Source organism: Lissotriton helveticus, chromosome 7 (assembly GCF_964261635.1).
Source record: "Lissotriton helveticus chromosome 7, aLisHel1.1, whole genome shotgun sequence".
Lineage (NCBI taxonomy): Eukaryota > Metazoa > Chordata > Amphibia > Caudata > Salamandridae > Lissotriton > Lissotriton helveticus.
In genome coordinates, this window is record NC_136068.1 from 839448276 (window position 1) to 839476122 (window position 27847).

Genomic DNA, 27847 nt, shown 5'->3' on the forward strand with positions numbered 1-27847 from the left:
CCCCACGCGTCGGTGAAGCCACGCCGACCCCCTGACCCTCTGCAGTCGTGACGGAACCATACCGTGCACTGGCAGATATTTCTGCTCCAAGTATCCCTCAGGCCCACGGAGGAGACGGAGGAGGCGGTCCAGCATCCGAACGAGACGGTGGAGGAACGCGGCGAGTCCCGACCAGAGCCCAAGCCGAGAGTCCAAGGTCCGAGGTATCCGGAGGCCCACCCGTAACTGAAGTCCGAAGTTCGTCGTCGTAGAAATCCAGTCCAGTCCGAGGCCTTCCGTTCCGTGCTGCCCGGTGAGTACCATTGCTGGGGTAGTATCTAGACAGGACCAATCTAAATTGACTCCTGGTCCGTGGGTTGGTGGTGCCCAGACTCACAAACGAAGTGTTCACCTAGGTGGATACGGGTCTTGATGCGTCCCTTTATGGGACCGGTATGTTCCGTACTGTTATAGCAGTGCATCTAGTAACTCTAGTCTGTTCCGTTCTCGAGAAAATTCTTGTATTTCTGTTTTCAGTATTTCAGGTAATATTCTGTTCGAACTGTTATTTATAATGTTCTTCATGTATTGTAATGTTGTGGTATGAGTGTGACGTGATTTCGTGTTTTCATTGTATATTGTATTGTGTCCAGATTACAGTTCAGTCATGCCTATATTTTCCAAGTTACGTCAGTTAAAAACTAGAAAGGGTCTGCTGGAAGCAGCAGTTCCTGTTCCGCCTAGGGACAGTCCAGGTCACTTTATGTATCAGAAACATGGCATAAGCGCCATATTGTATCTAGATTTATGGGTAGAGTATACCAAACAGTTAGAAGAAAAATATAGATGGCCCGTATCGGGTACATGGGATGCCGAATGTATCATGCGAGTAGAAGAAGCATTATGGAAAAAGAAAGCCAGACAGTCACAGAAAGATTCCATCGAGTTATGGCGTAAAGAAGCGCATAGAAGAACCGAAAAGGAAGTCAGAAAGTCAGAGTTAAGTAGAGAATCCCAAGAACGAGCCCAAGAAAGAGAATTAATCGAGATAGGTGAACAAGTCAAAGCCGAACAGTCAGACAGACAGAGGCATGCCCTCATTAAGGGTATGTATCCTCTTCTTGCCGAGGGCTTGCCAAAAGCGACCCCAGAGGCATCCAGTAATTTCCCGCTACCATTAGTTCCGACCAAGCTACGTCACAAACCGACCGCAGCTGATATTTTTATTTCGTCCTATTTGGACGACACAGTCCCCGAATATGCAAATCCTGTTCGCGCTCCGCCAGTCCCTGTAAATCAGGCACTTCCCGCTCTTCCAGACACCGGAGTACCTGCTACGGTACCCCCGGTCCAGTCAGCATTTCAACTTCCCGCTCCGCCACGAAGAATGTCCGTCGATGACTCCAGTTTAGGGGCCGCAGGAGGAGGTCCTCCTCAAACCCCGCCGCCACACAAGCGTTTAACGTTAGCCGAATTACATGCACAAGCGTCACAGCGTACGCCTAGGTATCAGTCTGTTGCAGAAATAAGAAAATCCCTTGCCGAATGTGTCTATGATCCAGTCCCAGGCGAGGATAATATGGTTTTATATTCATTTCGCGTAAGAAAGGTGGCCGAGTATCTAGTCACCTTACCGAATATGAAAGAAGATCTAGACAGAATATATCGTTTCATCCGTACAGGGGATGATCCAGAAAGTATTAGCGAGACTATGTCTCAAAGGAAAGCCGAGATCCAGCTCATGATATTAAAGTTCCTGATCAATTGTCTAATAAGAGAACAAGATTACCCGTCTAAAGATTCCGCCGAAATGAGAATCCTGACAAGGTGGAGTGATAATATAGCCGAGGGTAAGCACAAGACCGTCGGTGCTATGGAGAGTATGTACAAGAAAATCCGTAAAGAAATAATAAAGATACACGAACAACGTAAAGCAGCACAAGTAAGTGAGAAAGAAAGTAACTCTGATACTGAAGAGGTAGACGACGAGAATCCCGCCAGAATAGCGTATGTAGGAAAATCTAGATTTCCAGATCGCCATTTACGCCTAGAACACAAGTCTATTTTTCATCATTCAGCACCAGAACAAGGTTCTCTAGAACAAGTATTTCAAGCTACCGATCACATTCTGAAATCACGAATCGGTTATAGTGAGTTAAGTACTATGTATGAACAAGAACTAGCTCGATCAGCAGTCCGATGGATTACTGATTCTACCACTTTTCCAGACGAAATAGTGGCACAAATGTTTCTGAAACTGCCCCCAGCCGAGCAACGACTGGTGGGAATGTATATGATTCAGCACCTCATTACTCTGTATGAGGGTCAACACTCTGATCCAGGTCCGTTACATGATATCCTGAACGAGTTACTCCAGTACAGATGGAGAGGTCTAGGTACCGATTTAATTAGTGTCATTCTAGAACAGCGTCACAAATATAGAACGTTCTTGAACACGCATTTTGTTCATGTCTCACCCCCAGAAAATAAATCATTTTACATAGACAGACAGAATCCGTTACGAGAAGTCCACCCAGTCCAAGGGGCGGGTGGCGTAATGCAACGAGTGTTTGTATACACTCCGATTTCAAAGATGGAACTTCTTGAAATGAAGAAATTAATTCCCTGTCATGACAAAGATCCAGCGGGGTTCCATCGAGAATTAAAAGACATGCTCCGTATGGGAGAATACACTTACCCAGATATCATTAAAATGTTAAAAGTCCTGTTGCCCGCAGGGGTGTATGAAAAGTTAAAGGAAAAAGAATGGGAGGTGGGAGAGAAAAAGATCGATTGGACAGCTCTAGAAGCTGAAGACAAGGCACGAGTACCAGGTACCGGTCTTGGAGATAAATGTAAAGAATTACCAGAATTATTGATTCAAGTTTTACCCAGATTATTGACAACGAGAAAAGAAGACTGGGATGCAATCTCAGCCTGTAAACAGAAACAAGATGAAGATATTAGTGATTTTTATTCTAGGTTTGAAAAATGTTTCAGTATTAACAGTGGTCTCAAGACAAGTAGTGAGTCATACCCTCACCTTTTCGTTACTAAATTAGTCGAGAATTCAAGTCCACAAATTAAAAATCGAGTCTTGAAAGTCGAAAGCACCTGGCAAGCAAATACTCCGTCCCAGATGCTCCAGATGCTCCAGTATCACCAGAATAGAATCAGGGAAGAGCAAGAACACGAGAGAAAACGTATGAAAGACACGAAAATGAAAGTGCTAGTTGCACAATCTGTTCCTCAAGACAGTCAGAAGAGGGGTCCGAATCAAGTCAGTCATCCTGCAGCTCCCGTTAAAGGGAACTGCAATTATTGTAAACAGCCCGGTCATTTTATAAACGAGTGTGCAGTTCTGAAACACAACATAGCTACTGGTAAGACTAAAGAAAGACCACGTCCGCCTAGACAAGAACAAGTTTCACAGATTCCTCAGTCACAGAAAGCACAACAGACAGTTACAGTACCGCAGCCTATCGCTGCAACACAGCATGTTACATCGCAGATGTACCAGTATGCACAGTCCGAGTATCCAGAGTACCAGCCATATTCATGAAACAGCCTAGAGAGGGAGGTAGGCTTGCCTCTCATCGAGATACCTGTAGATCAAGAAGGTCCCTATGTTCACAGTCAAGTATTAGGGAAAGACAGAAAGTTTTTGATCGATACAGGGGCAAGTAGGACCACAATTAGTCATGCCGAAGTTCCAGGGGCTCCGCTCTCAGGCTCAAGAAATGTTTCCCTTGGATTTTCAGGAAAGCCAATAGTTAATGAGATATCTAAGCCAGTTACTCTAGAAGTAGGTCCATTGTCCCGCACTACTGATCTGTTACTTACTAAGTCATGTCCAGAAAATCTGTTAGGCATTAAGACACTGAAAGAGTTAGGTGCAGTCATTTGCTGTTCCCCAGAGGGAATACGTCTGTTCCTACGTGACTTCAAGGGTCACTATGTATTACGAGATTTTGATTCCAGACTGTCTAAAGTTCCGCAGCATTTATGGGCGCAAGGTCCAACTGATGTAGGTTACATGCAAATCACACCCCATCGTGTGACTCTCAAACCAGGTGTAGTGTTACCACGAATCAGACAGTACAGATTGCCACCTGAGGCTGTAGCAGCCTTATCCAAAATTATTGACGAGCTCATGGCTCAAGGAGTAGTTGTAGAAACTGACTCCAATGTATGTAATTCTCCGATCATTCCAGTCATGAAACGTACTGATCCAAATGCACCCCCAGTATATCGATTAGTGATTGATTTACGAGAGCTTAACAAATGTATTATTCCTCAGTACCCAGTTGTCCCAGACATTTCTTCCCTATTAACAGCCATTGATTCTGAAGCCACGTTCTTCACTGTCATAGACCTCAAGAATGCATTTTTTAGTGTTCCAATTCATCCAGACAGCCAGTTTCTTTTCGGATTTTGTTTTAATGGAAGGAGCTATATGTTCACACGCGCTCCTCAAGGTTTCACAGAAAGCCCTAGTATTTACAGTCAAGCACTCAAGAGACAACTAGACAACATTCATATGCCAACTGACACTGCCCTGCTCCAGTATGTCGATGATCTACTGATCACAGCCCGTTCTGAACGTGCTTGCGAGCGAGCGTCACTGACGGTTCTGTATTTCCTAGCCGAGATGGGGCACAAGGTGTCACCTTCGAAGCTTCAATTCTGTGTCCAGCAAGTGGTATACTTAGGACACTTGCTGTCCAAGAGGGGCAGGCAGTTGACACCCGACCGTATCCAGTTAATAGCGAGTCTTCCCCAGCCCAGAACCCAGAAGGAGGTACGTGCCTTTATCGGCCTTACTTCTTATTGTAGACAATGGATTCCCCAGTATGCATTTCTAGCCAAGCCACTGATACAGTTAACGACACAGGAGGCAGCCGTATCGACTGTCCTCCCTTGGACATCTGAACATACACTTAGTTTCAACGAGTTAAAGAAAGCTCTATGCCAAGCTCCAGTTCTAGCTACACCGAACTACAGTAAGCCTTTTACACTTTTCGTTACTGAACGTGAAGGTACAGCATTACCTGTTCTTACACAAGATCAAGCAGGACAATACAAGCCCTGTGCTTATTTTTCTAGCACATTAGATCCAGTCGCCCAGGCGTTGCCTGTGTGCCTCAAGTCAGTTGCAGCCACAGCACTAGCTATCAGACAAAGTGATTCCATAGTTTTAGGACATTCCCTGACAGTACAAGTCCCACATTCTGTGGAAGTTCTTTTGAACCGAACACAAACTCAGCACTTGACAATTGCACGTTTAACAGGTTATGAATTGACACTGTTCCAGCCACACATAGAAATTAGACGCTGCAACGTCCTGAATCCTGCTACACTGTTACCATCAGTTAGTTCAAATTCTGACCCACATGACTGTGTGGAAGTAGTTAATATTACGACAAAGCCAAGACAAGACCTGACAGACATTCCGTTACCAGATCCCGATCTGACACTCTATGTGGATGGTTCATGTATGAGAACTAGTATAGGAGAACTAGTCGCCGCGTATGCAGTAACTACTGACACTGAAGTTATTGAAACACACCGTATTGATACCCTGTCCGCTCAAGCAGCAGAGCTAGTCGCTCTGACACAAGCCTGTATACACGCCAAGAACCTGAAAGTTAATGTTTACACAGATTCATGTTACGCATTTGGAGTTGTACACGACTTCGGAGTGCTCTGGCAGGAGAGAGGTTTCATGACTTCTCATGGAACCAAGATTCAGCATGGTCTCCTTATTCAAGCCCTGTTAGATGCCATACATTTACCGACATCCATTGCTATCATGAAATGCAAAGCACATACGAAAATTACTGACATTATTTCCCAAGGTAATGATCTAGCAGATCGCACAGCCAAGCTTACAGCACAGACTCCAGACATTCCAGTTAACATGACACATACTCCAGATCCGACTACATGCATGACAGTTAAGGACCCTACTCAAGATGTCATAGATATCCAGTTACATGCTACTCCCGAAGAAATCAAGAAATGGTCTGAACAAGGAGGGGTCCAGACAGATCAAGGATGGTTAACGAAGGGTAGAGCCACATGGTTTCTCCCCGACTCTATGGTTCAAGTCATTATCAATACCGCACATAGTCCAGCACATTTAGGAGAAAAAGCTATGTTAGACAGTATCCAGAATATTTGGTTCAATAAGCATTTACGAGCTGCAGCCAAACAGAAAGTCCGTACCTGTATGATATGTTGTCAGTTTAATCCAGGTAAAAGTGTCCCGGTGGAACAAGGTGGTTTCCAGCCCCCTGACCACCCTTTTGAGGTCCTCCAGATGGATTATATTCAGATGGAGCGATGTCAAGGTTTCAAGTATGTCCTTGTAGTAGTATGCGCTTTGTCCAGGTGGACAGAAGCATATCCAGTCCCAGATTACACAGCCGCGACCACTGCCAAGCAGTTGGTTCGTGAATTTTTCCCTAGATATGGACTCCCTAGAGTCGTATATTCTGATAACGGTCAGCCATTCTCCTCAGAGTTAATGAAGCACGTTTCCCTGTTGTTAGGGTACCAGTGGAAGTTCCATTGTATACGCCATCCTGAAGCAGCCGGTCTAGTTGAGAGACATAATCAGACCCTGAAAATCCGTATTGCCAAAGTTTGTAAAGAAAAAGGTGTGGACTGGCTAGTAGCTCTGCCAGTCGCTTTGTTTTATATGCGCATGGTCGCACATTCCAGATCAGGTCTGTCCCCGTATGAGGTCGTATTCGGCCGCCCCCCTAACATGTGGGGTACTCCTAGACCCCGAAGTATTACCGATGTTTCATGTAATATGTTGACAGATTACCTAGCTTCCTTGATGTCTGCCCTCAACTCATGTCGTTCACAGGTTGCTGCCGCCTTTCCAGACAACACCGAGGTGGCACCGCATGAAATCGTTCCAGGTTCCCTTGTGATGGTCCGCAATTTTGACAGATCAAGTCCGCTGGAGCCTCGTTGGAAAGAGCCACGTCAGGTCCTCTTGACCACCCGTACTGCCGTCAAGCTGGAAGGCAGGAAGGGGTGGGTCCATCTTTCTCATGTAAAACTTTTCAATGGATTGAAACCAGTCTCCAAGAACATTTCCAAGGATTCCCAAGATTCTAAAGACTGCCAAAACATTGTTTTAAAGGACTGTCCCGCAAAAGACATTACTACAACCCCTCCCTTGTTAGAGAAAACTCCGCAACAGGAGTATAAGTTAAAGCTCAGGTCTAGCAAAATAAGTCAGTCAGTTTGATTGTATAAGTCCTCCCCTAGGTGAAACGGTTAGACTGTTTCTGACATGTATAAAATAGACCCCCATAGTGAGAGAGTCAGTCAAAGTTCAATCAGATGTATCGTTTTTCTAAGTTTCATATTATTCATCAGCATTATGATTTCCTGCATCAGCTATGCGTTCTATCTGTATTTTCCAGTTCCTCATGTAAATATGTCTGCTAATGCTACAGTAGAGCACACGTTTAGTGATCTGCCTCCTCACGAATATTCTTACCGCCTCGCTATGCGCAACAACTCATTTATCCGTATGTTACATTATTCACACCAGACCAGCAATGCCACTAATTGTTGGGTGTGTGGTCGACTCCCCCCTTTCCAGACACCGAAGGGAGTTCTGCCACTCTTTCCTTATCCTTTTTCACATAATGGTTCGTGTGGAGCATGGTCCACGTTAACGTCATCCGCAACAGATATGTCTTTTCTTAACAGTACATGTTTTCCAGATAAGCAAGGTTTCCCCCACAGAACAGGTTTAGATCTAGAAAATGAAGTTTATAATTTAGGTAATTATTCGTCGAATTTCATGGTCCTGAATGTTCAGTCTGATACTACTCCAGACTCACCTGCTATTTCAGTACTACCAGTCAAAGGCGAATTATGTGTCCGTAGTTATGGTTCCATACATGTAGGTCATAGTGAATGTACTGCTGTTATCCAGTATAGTGACAGTGGGAAATCTGTTTTCAAAGCTTCACGTCATTCTTATTTTGTTTGTGGTCAAACCGCATATGTTCGTCTGCCCCTCGATTGGGAGGGAACCTGTTACATTGCCTTCCTACTGCCACCTGTTTTCCTAGCCCCACCTGACTACCATAGGAATTCCTTCCTAGTACATACTAGACACAAGAGAAATCTCCCGATTGTCGATTATACTGAAACTGCCGCAGAGCAATTCATTGATATTGATAAGGGTGTGTTCCCTTATTTAGGTACAGTTGTAAATAGTAAGCTAATCCGTAGGTTAACAAGAACCCTTGAAGCTGTAGTAGATGAGACTGCTTCCGCTCTAGGTAACTTAACTGAAGAGCAATCCTTTATGAGAATTGTTGTTTTACAGAATCGTCTCGTCCTTGACGTCATACTGGCCGATAGGGGCGGGGCCTGTAGAGTCCTCGGATCTAGTTGCTGCATTTTCATTCCAAATAACGCGCCGTCTGTTTATTCAGCTATAACCAGACTCCATAAAATTGCCCATCTGTTACATCAAGACCCAGGCACCTGGACATGGTCCGGTTGGTTCTGGAATATAATTTCCGCATGGGGATGGAAAGTCCTGTCCTTTCTAAGTATAGCAGTAGCGATCATATTTAGCTGCTGCCTCTGTATACAATGTGGCCCTGCGATTTGCAGCATGTGCGCTACCTCTTGTATTCCTAGTCCTAAGCCCCGTTCTAAATCCCGTTCCAAGACAATTCGAGACGAGCAAATGGTACTGTATGAAATGATAGACGGTATCATGAATATTGATGTTTCCTGATGGAAACGTAGTGACAAGGAGGGAATGTGGAAAAGTAAATTTTGCCATGTTCTGTGTCCCTACGCCTCATCCATCATATGTTATGTGTGCATGACTAATATGCATATGTTATTCCCCATATCTGATTAATGACGCAATTACAGTTGTGTCCACCTCTGGTATGTCAGTTTCCAGTCCTCGTGAATACTACGAATATCAGGCCTATGTAAAGTTACGTTGCCACGTTTCTCAGTGTGCACGTTATTCCATTATAAAGTCCCCGTTTCCAGGCCTCAACAGGGCCCGGACACTAGATTCAGCTCCTGTCTCCTGAAAGCCTCGCTGAGGAGCGATACAGCCCCCACCTGTATCCTCGACCTTTCACTTACTTCCTGCCTCGCAGTGCCCGGTGCAGCTTGGCTCTGCCTCTGAGTCTGCCAAAAGTATGTTATAGTTCCAGCTATCAGTTCAGTCCTCCTTCTCTGCATTCCTAAGCTACTGAACTGCATCAATAGTTTCCGTCATTGTCTAGCCTTCACGTCTCCACGTTAGAGAAATACTGTATTTAAATGGTCATTTAATATTCTTCATCACGCACTACATGTAGAATAATGCATGGTCCAGTCTTAGAATCAAGTTAGCTTTTCCCCTCATGACTTCTAGTTTATATCAACATGTTCCCTAAACACCAGATACTAGATAGGGTTTAGGTACATGTCGCTCCGACCCTCCAGACTTTAGTCTCCGCTCCTAGCACAGAGTTCATAGCCCCCAGCTTCTCCTAGTAATACGTCATTGCCAGTTTACGCGCACCATTAGGTTAGAGGTCCCGGCTCCTTAGGTAGCCCCCTCCAATGTTTCCGCCCCATTCATGACATATTCTGTTACGTTTGCACCACATGTCTATGTACACTCCCAGTTACACCTACTTTTACTGTTATCTCTCGCGACTGCTACGCGTCACGCCTTCTGCTCCACCCACTGCTACGCCTACTGCAATGTAATGCTATGTGTTCGCGCTATGTATATATGCCTGTGTTTTGTTATTGAATGTTAGCGCGCTCATCCCAGACCCAGCCCCGGCAGCTGCCGGGCCTTATTGTCCTATTCCTATGCAGGTTGTCCTGATCCTGTCCTTATGCTGTAATAAACCTGCAGAAACTCCTACTACCTCGAATCTTGACTCTTATTTATTGAGCTATCTGTTATGCTATATGCCTAGTCAAAAATAGGGTATTATTTATTTATTTACCACACCCACCACACCTTTGGCACACAAAGGCAGGCCCTCCATCGACTAACTGCAGAAATGGACAAGCGCACTAAAGAAGCTACAAGATAGCATGCAGTACTAGGCAAAATATATATATTAAATAATAAAGCATAGGTGAGCAATAAACGTATCATTTGCGAGCAGCCAATGAGAAGACAAATGTTAAGAAGCTGCGCTGCAAGGCTCCGTCATCAGCTACATTTCTCTGATTATTATTTAGAACTGTATCTGTATTCAAATATCTCCACTCGTGTCACAGTGTGCTGTTCCGCGCAGATCAGTGATTACTCACTCAATATTTGCAGAATTCTGCCTAGGCGATTACAACTGTGAGATGAGGACTTTCACAAAAGCCCGTGCTTTGACACGCATCATACACATTGCTACCATGCCAGTGAGTAACTACCTGCACAGTAGGCTCCTTAATTTCACAAGGCACTACACACCCATCAGGATAAAAATAACTTGCTGCCACATCCCTCCATCAAAACGTGTTACATACAGCAAGCTTCCATACATTGCATTTTATAGTAGTGCATTGTAACATTTACTTATATGGCCCTTACTACCCTACGTGGGGCGCCGAAGAGGTTACCAATAATGTAGCATGATGCTACACCATGTAGGGTGTTTACATGTATCACCTCTCTTGAATCGCAGCTCTTGGCTGATAAAAGCGTTTTGCTTCATGCATTCTCTCACTATACCACCATGCTGTCCAGCAACCTTGCTGTATACATGTATAACACGACTGTGGGCAGATCGCAACAGAAATACAATTATAAGAAATGTCCTTAAAAAAACTCAATAAGCAAAACGTATGGATAAATAACTGTTGAAAGCAAATAGTACAAAAAGGAAACTTTAAAGAGAAAGCAAGTTCAATATTCATATTTAACTTACCTCTTCTCAGATCTACACTTTCCTCCACTGATGGAACACTTGCCTCTTTCCTGTCTTCATACTTAAAACCTTCGCTTACTTTGTGGACAACTTCATTCTGAAGCGGCTCAACTGCTGCCCCGTTAATAACAACGATGCAAACTGTAGGCAGAAATATACACCAGATTAAATGAAAGCCCACTTCTTCTCTGAAATCCAGGAAACAATATAACTACGGGCTGCGTGTCTGTAAACAGCGCTCGGCTCTGCCTTTTGGTAAGGCAGCATTCGTTCTCTAAAAATAGATACGGACCCATGCACTTGTCTGGCACACATGAAAGGAGATTAATGACGCAAATCTTACCTGCACTCAAAAGCGCGCTTGCAAGTCTGAGGAGGTTCATTTTCCCCAGGTGAGTGAAGCGCACGCGGCGGACTGCCTTCAAAGAATTGACCAGCAGCACCCTGAAATGGAAACCAGTTCGAGTTCAACACGCAAGCCTGGGCGGAATAAAACTCCACATCCGCGGATTCATCGGAAACTTTCCCTTTGAGTCAGAACAGCAACAAACCCGCGGCGTAATGAGGCAGAATCTTCTCGTTTCCCCTCTTTAAATACTGCGGCCACTCCCTTCATTGATCAGACAGCGCGGCTTATTCATGTCTGCTCCAGCACAGGGCTCAGTCGCTGCAGCCCCCACGCAGACAACCGCCCGAGTGCGTCTCCTCGCCGACCAGCCTTGCAAGTTTATTCCAGACTTTCAGCTGCGCCACGCCGCCGTCCTCCGAAGGATGGAAAGAGGAAAGTGCGCCTTGAAGCGTCCTCGCATCTTGGTGGGCCGCTCCGCCGCCTAACCTTTCCCTCGCTCGCCCACCGCTCCATTCCAAGAGCGCGTCGCGCGGCCAGGGCTCCCCATTGGACGGCGCGAAGCATGTGGGGGATTTCCAGCCCGGGCAGACAGCGGGAGGAATTTTAATAAGCCTCTAACTTTTTACCCCCACAGTGAAATAAACCGGACTGCGTGGAGAAATGCCAGAAGGCAGACTTGACAAAGGGAAAAAAAACGCTACACTGAAAGTTAACCATAAAATGATTGGAAAAACATAACACAGGAAAGTGTGACCTCATGTTTATTTTTGCTGCGATGAGCAGGCAGACTTAAGAATGTGCTATCGGCGTTGCAGCGCTATTAGTCCTCACGTAATTTTATTGCAGATACTAGCATTTCTGACAGGGTTGTCATAGTTTTATAGAATAAATAAATACTTCTACCCAGGGCCCACAAAATGAAGAAAACGGGGTTGCCAACGTTTTTAAACGAGGTATTCCATTTTCGAACAGTGATATTTTGAATCGCTTCTGATTACCCTCAGCTCTGACTATTTGTACTCAATAAGCTCGCGATAACGAGAAAAAAGCAGACAAAGTTCCTCCTATTTGTGAAGGTAATCGAAATGTCAAGAAAGTTGTCCCTTTTGTTGGCCCTACGGGCCATGTGTTCCATGTAGCCACTTAAATGCCTTCAGCACTTGTGTGAACTCTTCTTTCAGAAGTGGGTTTGACTGTGGTGACAGGAAAATAAGCAGAAAGCTCTCCAGCAAACGGAGTCTTTCTCAGTCTTGCACAAGTCTTTCTCTGTGGAATCGTTTAAGCAGAATGCCGGGTAAAGCATATAAGCTATTTTGTACCGCATTTGTCGAGGACCCCTGCACAGGTGAGTCAGAAGTATTAAGCAAACCCTATTGAGCCCTAGCGCTTTTATAAGAAAACACAAATGGATTCCCATAGAGTAACATTAGCCACATATGCGAATGTTAATGTAAAATCTATCATCTAGCACATATAGCTCTTTAATATATTTGTGGCAATATCTCTGCCATAGAAGATGGTGTCACTGGCTCAGATTTTGGTCCATCATATTCTTAACCCGCCTTAATTTACTTGTCTGTCAATTAAACCCTATTCATCTCTATTGTGTTATTTACTGTGCAATGCTGTATGAGTGTCAAACCTCAATTACAAAGTAGAGTAAGCCTTGTCTGCTCGCTTTCACAACCTATGGGGAGTCAAGTGCCAACAGGCAGTAACTACTTTATAGGCTTGTAGAGAAATAGTATTGGTGGTACTAGGATAGTACCCCATTCCAGAACGTAGACAAAGAATTTCACTTTTGAGAAGAAGAAGAAAAAGGTTGAAGGTTAGATTAAAATGTGAGAAGGAACACGCTCTTTGGATTAAACTTCGTGAAGCATCTAAGAGTGGGCAGTCAAAGACCTTCTGGTCATTAATTGGGGAGGGATGTGGGGTACGATCCAGACCTTCTCCGATATCTATAAATGAGCAGACTTGGGTTGATTTTATCCAGCATCTTTACAGCAGTAATGGTGAGAAGTTTGAATCCAGTATTCTGCAGGAAGACTTATCTCCGTACGATCCCCCTTCTGAATTAGAAATCTTTGCTGCAATTAAAGCTTTGCGCTCCTCTGGTGCATTAGGCCCAGATGAAATTCCGATTTCAGTATTAAAAACTCATAGTACCCTATGGGGGAAAATTTTATATCCAGTCTTTAAAGTTTGTTATACCAATGGCATCGTTCCGTATTCTTGGAAAGGGAGTTTGTTAATCCCTATCTATAAAAAGGGAGCTAGAGATTCACCCCAAAATTATAGACAAATAGCCCTCCTAGATGCCATAGGTAAGGTTTTTACCAAATGTTTATTGAATTCCTTAAACGACTGGGTGTCTATGTCTGCAATACTTCCACTAGAGCAGACTGGTTTTAGAAAACAACATGGTACTCTGGATAATCTCACTGCTCTTCAAATTTTGGTCGAAAAATATGTCACAGTCCGTAGAGGAGGCGTCTATGGGGCTTTCATTGACTTCTCTACGGCCTTTGATAAGGTTGACAGATTTCTGCTATGGAGTAAGTTGATTAAATTAGGGATGCCCCCCAGCTTACTAAAACTAGTTATCGCACTTCACACAGACACTTGGTGCAGAGTTTTAATGGGTGGTGAGAGAGGACTATCTAGGATAATATCCACAAATAATGGACTTAAACAGGGCTGCCTATTGGCGCCCCTGTTATTCTCCTTATACATTGCTGATCTCCCCAAAGCTCTATTATCCTCTAGCAATGGCATTGCACCTGTATTAGGGAGATCTCCTATCGCGTGCTTAATGTACGCAGATGATATTTTAATTCTGGATCTTACCCCAAAGGGCTTGAATTGTCGTTTAAAAGCTCTGTTCTCCTACTCCGAGGCTCATTTTTTAAAAATAAATATTTCAAAAAGCAAAATAATGTGCTTTCGGGGAAGGAGAAAATCCAAATACGATAATTATTATTGGTCCGTTGGGGGTGAAAGACTAGAAGTAGTCAACTCCTATCCCTTTCTTGGGAAGATAGTCACGAGTAATTTAAACGAAAAAATCCATACTGAGAACAATAGTAGGAAAGCTCTGGCTCAAGGGAAGAGTCTCATCTCTGTATAAAGCGACAGGTAGGAGGCATTTTTCCATATTGCTCGAGGTTTTCCGAGCAAAAATCCCCGCATCCCTAATCTACGGATTAGAAATAGTGGATATGGCATGCTGGAATTTTTTGGATTCTACCGAAGGAAAAATTCTACGTAATTTAGCCTCTGTAAATACTGCAAATTCTACGTCTTCGTTAAGACAAGAATTTGGCCTGCGCAGTTCAAGGTCTCAGGCAGTTGCGAGTGTGGTGCGTTGGGTTTTTAATATAGCTGGAGGAATGCCTGGCACTCTGAGGTACCTAATAAAAAATGAGCTGCTGGGTTCCTTTAATGCTTATTCCTCTATTGTAAGGAATTTCAGACAGGCGATTACCCTATTACAGCTAGATGAACAAACTCTCTTTTCATTATCTACAGCCCAATTAAAGTTAGCCCTAAAGACTGCGTCTTGGGAGTTGAGTTTCAGAGTAGATAGTAGGACCAGTAAAGTAAAGAGAGGAATGTTCACTATCGGTAATTCTTGTGAAATTAAAAAACCTCAGCCATATTTATGTTGGAATCTCCCTCATGGAGTTAGGCGATTTATCCTTTTGCTAAGATATAATTTACTCCCTTTGAACTGTCTTTTATCCAAATGGCATGGTGGTTCAGATATTTGTGATCTTTGTAATTTTAATTCCCAGGATTTATACCATGTTGTTTTTATTTGTCCAGCCCTTATGGCATATAGGCGCAAATGGTTAAAACCCTTGTGCCTTCAAATGGGTATTTTTACTGCTTTCGACTTTATTGCAGGAATGCTTAATCCCCCAAACGAAATGTTTTGTTTTAAATTGTTTTATTTCTTTAAATGTTTTTTAACATTATATTGATATCTTGATTCATTTTTATGTAATTTTGTTGTCTTTTTCCTGTTAAACTGTTATGTGGATCTCAACAGAGTTCCGTTATCATAAATAAAATAAATTGAAATTGAAATACTAGGATAGAAGCGCTGAGCAGTAGAACCCCGATCAAATACGATCCCCAAGAAAATATCTCATACAAAGTAGAAACAATCCCTCAAAAGTATGAAACCAAGGCAGAGTCAATCCAGCAGTGCAGACAACATCATATCATTGTGCTGTGTAGTAAGGACACCGGACACCAAAGGATTCTGGACAGATGTTTATTGACTTACAAAACAGTTCCTCAGAGCGACATGCATTTGTGTGTTTCACCAACGCAAGCCAAAGACCAACTGACTTTCGTGGAACGGCGCGGAACGAACATTCTAACCAACGGAATCGGAGGACTGGACGTAGCCAAGCCCAAAAAGGTAAATATGACATCACTACACACACCCCTCCCTTCACCCAAGGAGAGGAGAGAAGAAAAGGAGAGGAAAACAGGAACAGGATTAGACGGAGAAAGGGAAATCTTGTAATAACATAGTCTGCCAAATAACTAGGCGGTCTGCAGTCATGGCAGGGGCGTGAGGACTCAATGCCAACAGATAGAGAAGAGGTAGCAGGTAAAAAGTTGTGGGCATCGCAGGAGAAACGCCCCCGTCCTCGTTCAACCCCACCCCTCCCTCCATTGGCTTCAATTCCAACATCACTCAAAAGCTAAAAGTCGTTAACACATTTGTCAGAACTTTTTACATAAGCACCATCTTCTTTGTGTGCAAACCCCTTCCTTTGCAAAACAAAGCGACCTTAAGCTTGTTCCACTTGTTTCCATTCTCAACAACAACCTAGTTCTGGAATACTTGTTTTACCTTGAATGGCCCCCAAAACTTGGACGGGCCACGGACTGTCCTGCCATATCTGATTTTTACTAAATCACCGCTACAGATACCTGACGCTCTATCGCTATGGTCAGTGTCTCTCACCACAGGTGAACTGGGTGAAATAAGCCATGCAGGGACAAGTTTTGTACCGGGTTTCCGTCCGCGCATCTTCTCAAAAAGGGAAACCCCGGTTACTCTGTGCACAGTCGTACGATGTTCCCACACCATTTCATTCACCATGTTTCTCACATTTTTCTGGCTCTGTACTGCCATGGAAATGGTACCTTTAACAAGGCGACTGGCCCGCTCAACCGTCCCATTGGCCTGTGGGTTGTACAAACTGGTGCGATGATGTGTAATGCTGCCCTTGTCGAGAAAATCTCTAATTTATTTCGAAACCAGTTGGGTCCCATTATCCATGACAAGGACACAGGGAAGACCCTCCTCTTGAAAGACCATTATGAGTTTCTCTATGGTACTCTGAGTGGTGACCTCGGACATGAAATGCACGCTGAGCCACTTAGAGTGTATATCAAACATAACTAACACATTCTTAAGGTTTTGCCGTGCATAGGTCCAATGAAGTCCAAACAAACAGTACTCCATGAAAATCCTGGATCTTCAATATGGCCAGTGTTGGTCTTGGGACCCGTCTTGAGCCTCTTCTCGCTCTGGACACACACATCACAATTTACCACCCACTCATTGATTTCCTCACCCATACAGGGCCACCAGAAGTTTTCTCTCACACGTTTCTTGGTCAAAGTTTGGCCTAGATGGCCCTCATGAGCCAATGCTATTATTTTGCGTCTGACAGCACAAGGTGGTACAAATTTGTTGTCCCTCATTAGTATTTTGGACTCACTCAAGCTGAACTCATCCAATATTTTGACAAAAGGTCTCACAGCGGGCCCCACTGTACTTTCCCTTCTACATCCCTTAATCAACATGCGTTCCACCTCCTTAAGGGTGGAGGGGTGGAACCTTGTTCCATAGCCAACTTCCACTCGTCTGCAGTTACCGCTCCTCCAACACATTCTGCCATGTCACCCAAAGATGCCACAGCTCCCTCCTGTTCCCAAGCATTGCTTTCAGTCACGCCAACACCCTTGCATAAAGACAAACAGGACAGACAGTCTGTTTGTGCGTTTCTCCATCCAGGTATGTGAGTCACCTTGTACCTGTACTCCTGTAAGCTCGATGCCAGTCTGGCTAACCTTGCTGAGCCTTTTCCAGCCCTGCCTGGGCTCAGCACTTTGACCAAAGGCTTGTGGTCTGTGCAGATGCAGAATTCAATACCCCACAAGAAAGTCCTGAAATGTTCCACTGACCATGTGGCAGCCAGAGCTTCATGCTCTATAACTGAATAGTTACACTCGCACTCCGACAACATCCGTGATGCAAATGCAACTGTTCTCTCCCGCCCCTTAAAGTTTTGGGACAAGACAGCCCCGCCCCCACGCACTGGCATCTACAGAGAAAAAAGTAGTGAGTTTGGTGTTAAACGGTGCAAAGTCACCTGCTTCACAAATGTTTTATTTATTTGCTCGAAGGCAACCTGCTGCTCCTCCCCCCAAGAAAACAAACACCCCTTCTTCAACAATGCTCTAAGGGCCTCAGTCTTAGTGGCAAATGAATTTACAAATTTTGCATAATACTTAATTAAACCCATAAAGGATCTCAGTTTGTCTTTGTCATTAGGAACAGGTGCGTCACGTATTGCTTCAATAAGGTCAACTTTTGGTGGAACTCCGTTGCCAGAGATGGTATGACCCAGGTACTCTATGTCTTCCACCAAAATCTAACATTTTTCTTTTCTTAGAGTAAGGCCAGCCTCCCTCACCCTACCCAAGACCTTTTTCAGACATTTGTTGTGTTCATCAATTGACTTCCAGAACACAAGGAGGTCGTCCTGGGAAAAGTTTACTTTTTCTACGCCCTTCAACACTTCTGTCATGATGCGTTGAAAGATGCTAGCTGCGGAAGACAGCCCAAATGGTAGTCTACTGAACCGAAAGGTCCCCTTCATGGTGATAAAAGTCGTGAGGTTCTTACTCTCCTCATCAAGTTTGATCTGGTGGTAAACTTTTTAATTTCTCTTGCCTTTTTAGTATACTTTTTAAACGGGTGGCTATCCTCTTAGCCAGCCTTTTAGCTAGCTCTCCATCTGTAGTAGTCTTTAGTTTTATTAATTTGTATTTTGCACATTGATAGGCAGCTATTAACTGCTATTTTCTCATAATTAGGGTTAGGTTGCGGCTTGCTTCTCACTATGTTCTGTTGTTAATTCTAAAAACGTATATGTAGTGGGATTCAGGAGGTTTTTCTCTTGTGAGCTGGTTGCTACTGAATTGCTTTTTGCACAGGTCTGATTATGCCCATGTTTTATTCTGTCTCTAATTCTAAATTGATTCTCTAGTTGAAATGGAACTTTTGGTTTTTATTAAATGAACTGTCAGCGTATATAATGTCCATTATATCATCCTAGGAGTTATAATGTGGAAAATCTCAAGTACTGTATGATCAGGGCTTTCTGATAATATTGTTTGTTTCCTTTTATCAAAATTTAGCTAATCGAAGGCATGCTCTTGCTAATTTTTATGATGGCTTGTGATTATGCCTGTTATGTGTTTCTGTTTTATTTGTAATTCTATGAATGCATTTTATGTGGACCTCCTAGGAGTTCCAAATCTTTAATAAATATATTGAATTGTGGTAAGCACTCTTCAAATCTAGTTTTGAAAAGTACTTACCACTTCTGAGCAATAATAACAATTCAATAATGTTAAGACTGCGCAAGTCCACACATAATCTCAATTTCCCATCACTTTTTTTTTTACTGATAATGACTGGTGAGACCCATTCGGTTGCTTCCACCGGTTTGATAACACCATCTTTTAGCATTTGATCTAACATTTGTTTAACCTCCTCCCGCACTACAACAGGCACCCTTCTAAGTTTGTCCTTGACAGAGGTAGTACCTTTCTTTAAAACAATGTTGTGGGTGTACCCCTTAAGTTCACCAAGACCCTTAGTGAAAACACCTTCCATTTCTCTCAAGATCTCATCCGTAGACATATCGGACAAGCTAAGTACTTTCCCCTCCGAGTGCGTGTCAATGATTATGTGCAAGTCAAATTGATGTCCAAACCCGAGATTAGGAGGACCATCCTCCACAACATAGACTTTGCCCACCATGCATCTTGACCTAAACATAATGGGTGCGGTGAAGAAACCAAGAACATCGATCTTTTCTCCTTGGAATCCTCGAGGATCAATGTCCGTCGGTTCCAGGTTAACTTCTGGCCACTCCTTTTTCCACATCCATTTAGGCACAATGGGGTACAAAGACCCATAGTCCACCATCAGTTCCACTTGTTTCCCTTTAATGTTAAATTCGGCTTTGGGGCGTTTTCTTTTTCCTTTGCTGAAGTTGCCTGGTAGGACCATCAATACACGTTCATCTGCATCTCCATCAGAATTTTGATCCTCAGCAACAACAACCCTTGATCGTTCTGTCATCTTGCACATCCTAGCATAGTGCCCCCTGCGTCCGAACTTCATGCATTCTTGTTTGCTTGCGAAACACCACTTAGAGTCGCTTGTGTGTACTAAACTGCCACATCTCGTACAACCCCTTTTGCTTCTTGCCTTTTTGTATTTTCTCGTTAGTTTTATTTGTGGTTTTCTTTATTGTCTGATCCTTCCACCCAACTGCTGCAACTTCCTCCATCATGGCATTCTTTTTGCTCATAACCAACATACACCTATCGGACTCTTCAACTACTTTCGCAATTGACAGCGCCTCTTATAATGTCGGGTTCTTGGCTGCCCATAACCTCACTTGTGCCTTTCTGCTGTGGCACTGCACGGTGAATTGGTCACGAATAAGTTCATCCGTCGTTTGTCCAAAGTTGCACTTGATGGACAATTATCTCAATGCTGACACGAACTCCTCCACAGTCTCCTCCTGCTCTGTGGCCTGGTATAGAACATGTACCTTGAGAGCATGACGTTCTCCTCCTTAGCAAACCGCTTCTCCAGACATTGTTTTGCTTCCAAGAACACATCCTCCACAGGTTGATTGTTATTACCCAACATCTAAGGTAAATATTTAAAGATGCGATGTGCTTCCTTCCTTATAGTACCCAGTAGAAGCGCTTTTTTCCTCTCTGGAGACAACTCTATGGCATCTAAAGCTATTATGTAATTTTCAAACAGGTCGATCAATTCCTCCCAAGGCACTGAAGGTTTTCCTGGTAGGGCCATGAATGACGGCGGAATAACTATTGATGAACTTGCCATGTTATTTTATTACAAAACAACTATTCACTTCTAGTGAATTTGTACGTAATGCACACAGAAGCCACTAGGGGGCTCACTCTTCCTGACTCTCTTTCTTAAGCAAACAAAACTTACTACGTTGACGAACACCAGCAGAAACTTGACAGGTTATTGAAACGCTGTCACTGTTGCACTCATGTGAACCTAAGACAGTTGCCATACACAACTGTGACCATGAAGCGTGTCAGTCCTCTTTTACCGCTCCTTCACATCAAATCCTCCACACACAGCTGTTCCGCTGCACACACATGCTTTCCTGTCAGCGCGCCTCAACGATGTTGCCAATTTGATTTATGCGCTCACAGCCACTCTTCGCCTCTTAAAAGAAACATTTCTCTATTTTTTTTAAGGTTTCCTTCACAAAGCGTCTTCCTGTCGGCGCGCTAAAGTGATGCTGTTCCCAAAACTTAGGCACGCTCCCTCTACCACAGTTCGCTTCTGAACAAAAGTCTCTCTTTCCTCACATGAAATTATTTCTTCACAATCTGCACTGTCATTTTGCGCTTCATGAATGCCACGCAGATTACGCTTCTGCACTGAAAATGCCTTTAGTCGTATACTGTGCTTACTTTAATTCTGCAGCGTCTGTCTCCTCACAAATGAAATGACTCCACAGCAACTCTTGAAAACATCACTGTTAGCGCCTGACTTGAGCGCTCACCACCGGTAGACAGCTCCCACTATTGACTTTTGAGGTTTGCCGAACACATCCACCGTCCACGTTCCTTGCCGCTCTGGTGTCACTACATGTGGCTGGCGATCGTCACCAAGAAATGTAATAAGGACACCGGAGACCAAAGGATTCTGGAACAAATGTTTATTGACTTACAAAACAGTTCCTCAGAGCGACATGCGAGCGTGTTCCAACAACGCCAGCCAAAGACCAACTGACATTCTGACCAACGGAATCGGAGGAATGGACGCAGCCAAGCCCAAAAAGGTAAATATGAAATCACTACATGCTGCAGTGCAGGTATTCTTTCTGAGGGTCTTTGAATAATTTCTGGACTACTGGTCCTGCACTTCTGGCAACACAGCAACAGGATAACACCAGAAAAGAAGTATGTCACAGAGTTGATCTCAGGTTTCATCTCTCACTCGCTTTCCATGCTTGTCTTATGCAGGGTATTCAACTTTGGTGCTTGAGCCAGGAATAAAGATTGGTTATTTTTAACTAACAAAAGCACTGCTAATAATTATTGTTTCCATCCAACTTGTAACTCAACATATTCTATGGTTATCCAAGTTTGCTAATAATGATCTAATTCTGCATAAAATGCCAAAGAAACAATATTAGTTTAATTATACATTACGCGAACACAAATAATGAGATTCGACTGGCCTGAATGGTCTGCGGAGTCAAATGATCTTCCTACATCCAATTAATGATAAAATGATAATGGTAAAGTCACTACCTGGTAAAGGATGCCTGGTAAAGGCATTTGTTGTAATGACATGCAACCTCAGGGAACCCTACCATCTCTACTAATCGTAGGCATTTCTGAAATCGAGAGAACCATGGGATCCAGAGTAAAATGCTTGAGAGGATCCCAACATCTTTTCTTACCTACAATGGCAAAGGTATTACCACCCTGCGTTTCCACATTTCTCATGATTGAAACATTGTATCATTGTATGTGTGGGTGAACCTAATGCATAGCACTGGAATGGACTAAAACAGTAACCATGTGAAGACATAAATGACATTACATTGACTTCATATGGTACAAGTTTTGACTTGTTCTTATTGCAGCAGATAGGCGAAGCCCCAGCCACAGAAGTAGGGTACAGTTTTGTGGATCCCCACATATTCCAGAATTTCCCCCTCCCAATTGTGAGGAAAATCTGTGATTTTGCTAAAGTTTGAGGCTTGCAGGGCATTCTGAGTAAAAAAAAAACGTACTAGGAGTCCACTCAAGTCACACCACAGGGAACTCCCCTGAATGTCTAATTTCCAGAAATGTTTGGGTTTAGGAGGTTTCCCTAGGTGCTGACACAACCTGGACTCAAATACCAAAGTTACCCACAACATTAAAATGGGTCAATTTGAAATGATAAATCTTGATGTTTCCTAGTTGCATTTTTGGGGGGTTTCTTGCTGTGTGTGATAAGCTTTGCCACACATATGTGGTAGAAACTTGGGTTTTTTCCTGCTGTGGGTGATAACCCTGCCACACATATAGGGTAGTGCTTTGAGTGGGAGAAATGTGGGAATGGGAGGCGGTAGGAATTTTGTATACTCCTGTCGAATCTGGAACTTTCCCCTCACAGAAATGTGAACAATCTTTGGCTTTAGTTATAATTTGATGTTTTCAGACAGTGCTGGGTAAGAAAAGGTAGTGAGAGCCATTCAAGTCAAAACACCCTGTTGGACTGCCCTGGATGTCTAGTTTTCAGAAATGTCTAGGTTTCTTAGGTTTCTCTGGGGTGTTGGCTGAGCCCGGGCCCAAATACCACAGCTACACAAATAGCCAGAATGGGTTATTTCACATGTCAGAACATTAATGGCCCCTTATTGCTTTTTGGGGATTTTCCGGTCGCGGGCGGTATGCCCAGTCACACAAGTGGGAGACTGCTTATATTGGGAGAAGTCTAGGACAACATAATAGTATAATTCAGGGAATTATAAGTGCGCTACTCGCCCGTGGGGGTCTCAAGGCCCCCGGGGGAGGGGAATTACGCAATGCTGTTCAGCCGAAGAGCCAGGTCTTGAGTGCCTTCCTGAAGGTGTTCAGGTAGGGGGAGTGTCTGATGTCTGTCAGGAGCTCGTTCCAGGTCTTGGCTGCGATGTAGGAGAAGGACCTACCTCCTGCTTTGACTCTGTGGATGTGAGGGGTTTAGGCTAAGGCAAGGTAGGCTGATCGGAGATTTCTTTTGGGTACTTGGAAGGTGACTGTCGTTGAGATATTTGGGTCCAGTGTTGTGGAGGCAATTGTAGGCGTGGGTGAGTATTTTGAAACGTACTTTCTTCTCGACGGGGAGCCAGTGGAGATTCCGTAGGAGGTGGCTGATGTGCTTGTGTCGAAGGATGCCGAGGACGAGTCTGGCGGCGGTGTTCTGTATCATCTGGAGTCTGCAGAGTAGGAACTTGTTTATGCCAGCGTAGAGTGCGTTCCCAGAGTCCAACCTGCTGGTGATGAGTGCGTGAGTGACTGTCTTCCTTTGCACGGGGGGATCCATTTGAACGTCTTACAGAGGATGCAGAGGGTGTCGACTTGGCAAGTGCAAAAACAACAGTTGATGGACAGAATGCAGAACAATGTCATACATTCACCCCAGTACAGAGATCTGGGCCTAAATCCATCGTTTTTTTGCTCACCATGCCATTCCAGTTTGAACCTAGCCCTATGCAAATCAGTCTTTACCCTGTGCCCCATGGGAACAGTCCAGCCCGAACTGCCAAGCCGGTCCTCCCTGGACTGGAAACAAGCATCCTAGGACCGTTTTCCGGCTTTCAGCCCTCATCAGCCAGGATAGCTTGATTCCAGTGGCATGGAGAGCACGGGACTCACGTCTGAGCATACACGTCCCACTCAGGGTGACAAATGCAAAAACAACAGTTGATGGACAGAATGCAGAACAATGTCATACATTCACAACAGTACAGAGATCTGGGCCTAAATCCATCGTGTTTTTGCTCACCATGCCATTCCAGTTTGAACCTAGCCATATGCAAATCAGTGTTTACCCTGTGCCCCATGGGAACAGTCCAGCCCGAACTTGGCAGGGTATGCCCAGACGTGGGTCCCTTGCTCACTTTGCCACTGGAGTCAATCTAGCCTGGCTGATGACGACTGATTAGCCAGAAACCGGTCCTAGGATGCTTGATTCCAGTCCAGGGAAGACATGGCTTGGCAGTTCGGGCTGGAATGTTCTCCTGAGGCACAGGGTCAATACTGATTTGCATATGGCCATGTCTGAACTGGGGTGGCGTGGTGAGCAAAATAACGATGGATTAAACCCAGCTCTGTGATTGGGGGGTGAATGTTTTGCCAATGTGCAACATTCGTCCATCATCTTGTATATTTTGCTGTTCGCCCTATGTGGGAAGGGTATGCCCAGACGTGGGTCCCGTGCTGACTACGCCACTGGAGTCAAGCTATCCTGGCTGATGACCGTTGATAGCCAGAAACTGGTCCTAGGATGCTTGATTCCGGTCTAGGGAAGACATGGCTTGGCAGTTCGGGCTGGACTGTTCCCATGAGGCACAGGGTCAAGACTGATTTGCATATGGCCATGTCTGAACTGGGGTGGCGTGGTGAGCAAAATAATGATGGATTAAAACCAGCTCTGTGACTGGGGGGTGAATGTTTTGCCAATGTGCAACATTCCGTCTATCATCTTGTGTGTTTTTGCAGAGGGTGTTGAAGCAGGAGGAGGCAATGGCGTGACCGGTTGGTTCATGGAGCGGGATGAGTAGAGTATGATGCAGAGGTTTCTGGCATGGTCCATGGGGGCCAGTGGTCTGCCGAGGGCGGTGGGCCATCATGCTGAAGGGTTGGTTCCGAGGCCGAGGACTTCAGTCTTCTCGGGGATGAGCTTTAGGCAGCTGTTGGCCATCCAGGCTGCGACGTCCTGCATTCCTTTCTGGAAATTGAGTCTGGTGGTGGTGGGGTCCTTGGTGAGGGAGAGGATGAGCTGGGTGTTGTCTGCGTAGGATACAATGCCGAGTGTTGTCGGATGATGGTGGCGAGGGGGGCCATGTAGATGTTGAAGAGGGTCGGACGGAGAGATGACCCCTGTGGGACTCCGCAGGTGATTTCCGTGGGATTGGAGAGGAAGGGTGGCAGTCTGATCCTTTGGCTTCTGCCGGTGAGGAATGATCGGATCCAGTCGAGGGCAGTTCCTTGTATGCCGGCGTCGTGTAGTCTGGCTGTGAGTGTGCGATGGGAGATGGTGTCGAAAGCTGCTGATCGGTCAAGTAGAATCAGGGCTGCTTTGTGGCCTTGTGCGGATATCGTCTGTGGCAGCAAGTAGGGTGGTTTCGATGCTGTGATTGCTTCGGAATCCGGATTGGGATGGGTCAAGATTTGGTTGTCTTCGAAGAATGTCGCCAGCTCTGCGTTGACTATTTTCTCCACAACTTTAGCAGGAAAGGGGAGAAGCAAGATGGGCCGGTAGTTCTTGAGGTCCCTGGAGTCGGCTGAGGGCTTCTTGAGAAGGGGCCAGACTTCTGTGCGTTTCCAGTCGTCTGGGAACGTGCAGGTTTCAAAGGTGGTGTTGATGATGCGTTGTAGTTCGGGTGTGATGGGGGTGGCGGCTCTATGGTAGATGAATGGTGATCAGGGGTCGGTGGGGGCCCCTGAGTGGATGCTGTTTATGGTCGAAGTGGTCTCTTCGGCAGTGATGGGTGTCCAGGAGGAGATGTGGGCAGGCTGGTGTGGCTGGAGGGCGGGCCGGTTGCGGAGTCGGGTGTCTGGTCGGTGAAGTTGTCGTAGATGCTTTTGATCTTCAGGTGGAAGTAGGATCTGAGCTTGTTGCAGAGGTCTTGGCATGGGGCGATGTCTGTGGTTTCGCTGCGGGGATTGGTGAGTTGCTGGATGACACTGAAAAGTTCCTTGGAGTTGCTAGAGTTGGTGAGGATTTTGTTGTGGATGAAGGTACTTTTGGTGGTTCTGGTTTGTTGGTGGTAGTGAGTGATGGCGTCCTTGTAAGTGGTGTAGTTTCCAGGCTTCTTACTCTTTCTCCAGTTCTTCTCCAGGCGCCTGCAGGTGCGTCTGGTTTCTTGGAGATCGGTGGCGAACCAGGCGGTTTTCCTGGGGCGCTGTTAGGGTTGCGTCGCGGGGCATGCTTGTCTGTGCAGTTGGAGAGCCTAGTGTGGAATTCCCTGGCCTCAAGGTTGGCATCGGCTTCGGTGGTGTGTGTGTTGTGTTTGAGGATGGAGTTGAGCTGCTCTACAGTGACTCTGCTCCAGTTCCCTTGCGGGGGGCGTGGAGCGGGTTTGGGCGGCTTGGGTTTGTCGATGAGGAAGTGTATGCAGTGGTGGTCGGTCCACGAGGGTTGCGTGGTGTGGGAAGGTGTCGCTGGAGGTGGAGAGAGTTTTTGTGCGCGATGGCGAGGCCTCCGCCAGGGTGGTTGAGGCGGTCCTTCCTCTGGATCTTGTATTCTTCTGGGATGGCAATGGCAATATGTCCGGGGCGGAGGAGGCGTTGGTCCAGGTTTCTGTAAAAAAGGCGACGTCTGGTCAGAGGGTGTCAAGGAGGTTCCAGATCTATCTGGTGTGCCTGTGCACAGAGCGCATGTTGAGGAGGATGCATCTTAGGGAGTCGGAGGTGTTGGCGGCCGGGACGGTGGTGAAGGTCTGGCAGCAGTGGTGGAAGTGTTGTGTTTCTATCTAGGACCCTAATTCGATATTCCAGATTTATGCCCTTATATGGTTATAATAAATAATATCCTTATAAAGGCATAAGAATCATATCCATATTTAGTAATAGCCCATGCAGTCCAAATACGGTAAAGCTACTCCCCAAGACTCCTAGAAAGTACAACGCGTTCTGTAAACAAACCAATTCCCCATGCTTTTGTTTTGATTTGTCCTAGAACTCCTGCGAGCACTGAAAGAACGGCCAGTTCTTAGTGACATCTTTTATTGACGTCTTATGTCAAACCCGGCACCTTTCAGGTATAAATATACCAACGTTGCCTTAAGCAAACACACGGTGGTTTGGAGCAGAGCGGCTATCTACTTGCTCGAGAGCCCAGCTGATGCGAGAGCCCACGGATGCCGCCCCTCCCTTTTGACGCACTGAGAAAGACGCTTTTTCTCCAGCCGAGAAAATTCCAGCTCCGGTGTTTCCAGCCGCCCTTGCGGGTTGCTGGGATATCGAGTCCTGAGAGAGAGATACCAGACCTCCTGCTTTCTATTACCCAGGTACGGAGCTGACTAAACCCTTGAGAGAATTCTTGATTCAGATTCCTTGGCAAAAACCAACTTAACTTAAACTGCTACTTACTTACTCCTTCCCACGTATTAGGCTTAGGTCAGGTACACCGGGGTAGGCTTAGATTAGAAGCACCAGTTGAGTACGTTAGTCAATGTTTTAATGTATGTATATATTTTATCCATTTTAAAGTATCATATGGCTAAGAAACCATATCAATGCTTTTACAGTATTATTTCATAATACTCCTTTTACTGTACGCACTTTACTTTATGTTAAGTATTGTAATTGTGGCAATTCATTTCTCTTGCATGAGAAAGAAGACTGCTCAATAAATAATACCTTTTATTGAAAACGCCCGTCTCTCTATTTCTCTGCACTCTGGTGAAACTAAGTATGCACGATTGACTGAGTAAAATAGCTGTGTATTGTTTTCACACGACTCTAGAGATACACTCTTATTCTGAGG

The 27847-nt window shown here is 44.9% G+C and overlaps 1 protein-coding gene across 1 annotated transcript in view; it reads right to left on the reverse strand.

The window, feature by feature from the left end:
* HBEGF (heparin binding EGF like growth factor) overlaps nt 1-11855 on the reverse strand; it is an 85511-nt gene extending 73656 nt beyond the window's left edge. The window contains exons 1-2 of the mRNA XM_078653335.1: nt 11263-11855; nt 10920-11060 (exon numbers count right to left, since the gene is read on the reverse strand). Of these exons, the coding sequence (XP_078509461.1) occupies nt 10920-11060; nt 11263-11302 (181 nt within the window). The 5' untranslated portion in view covers nt 11303-11855. The remainder of the gene's footprint in view (nt 1-10919; nt 11061-11262) is intronic.
* Between the last annotated feature and the right edge of the window lie 15992 nt (nt 11856-27847).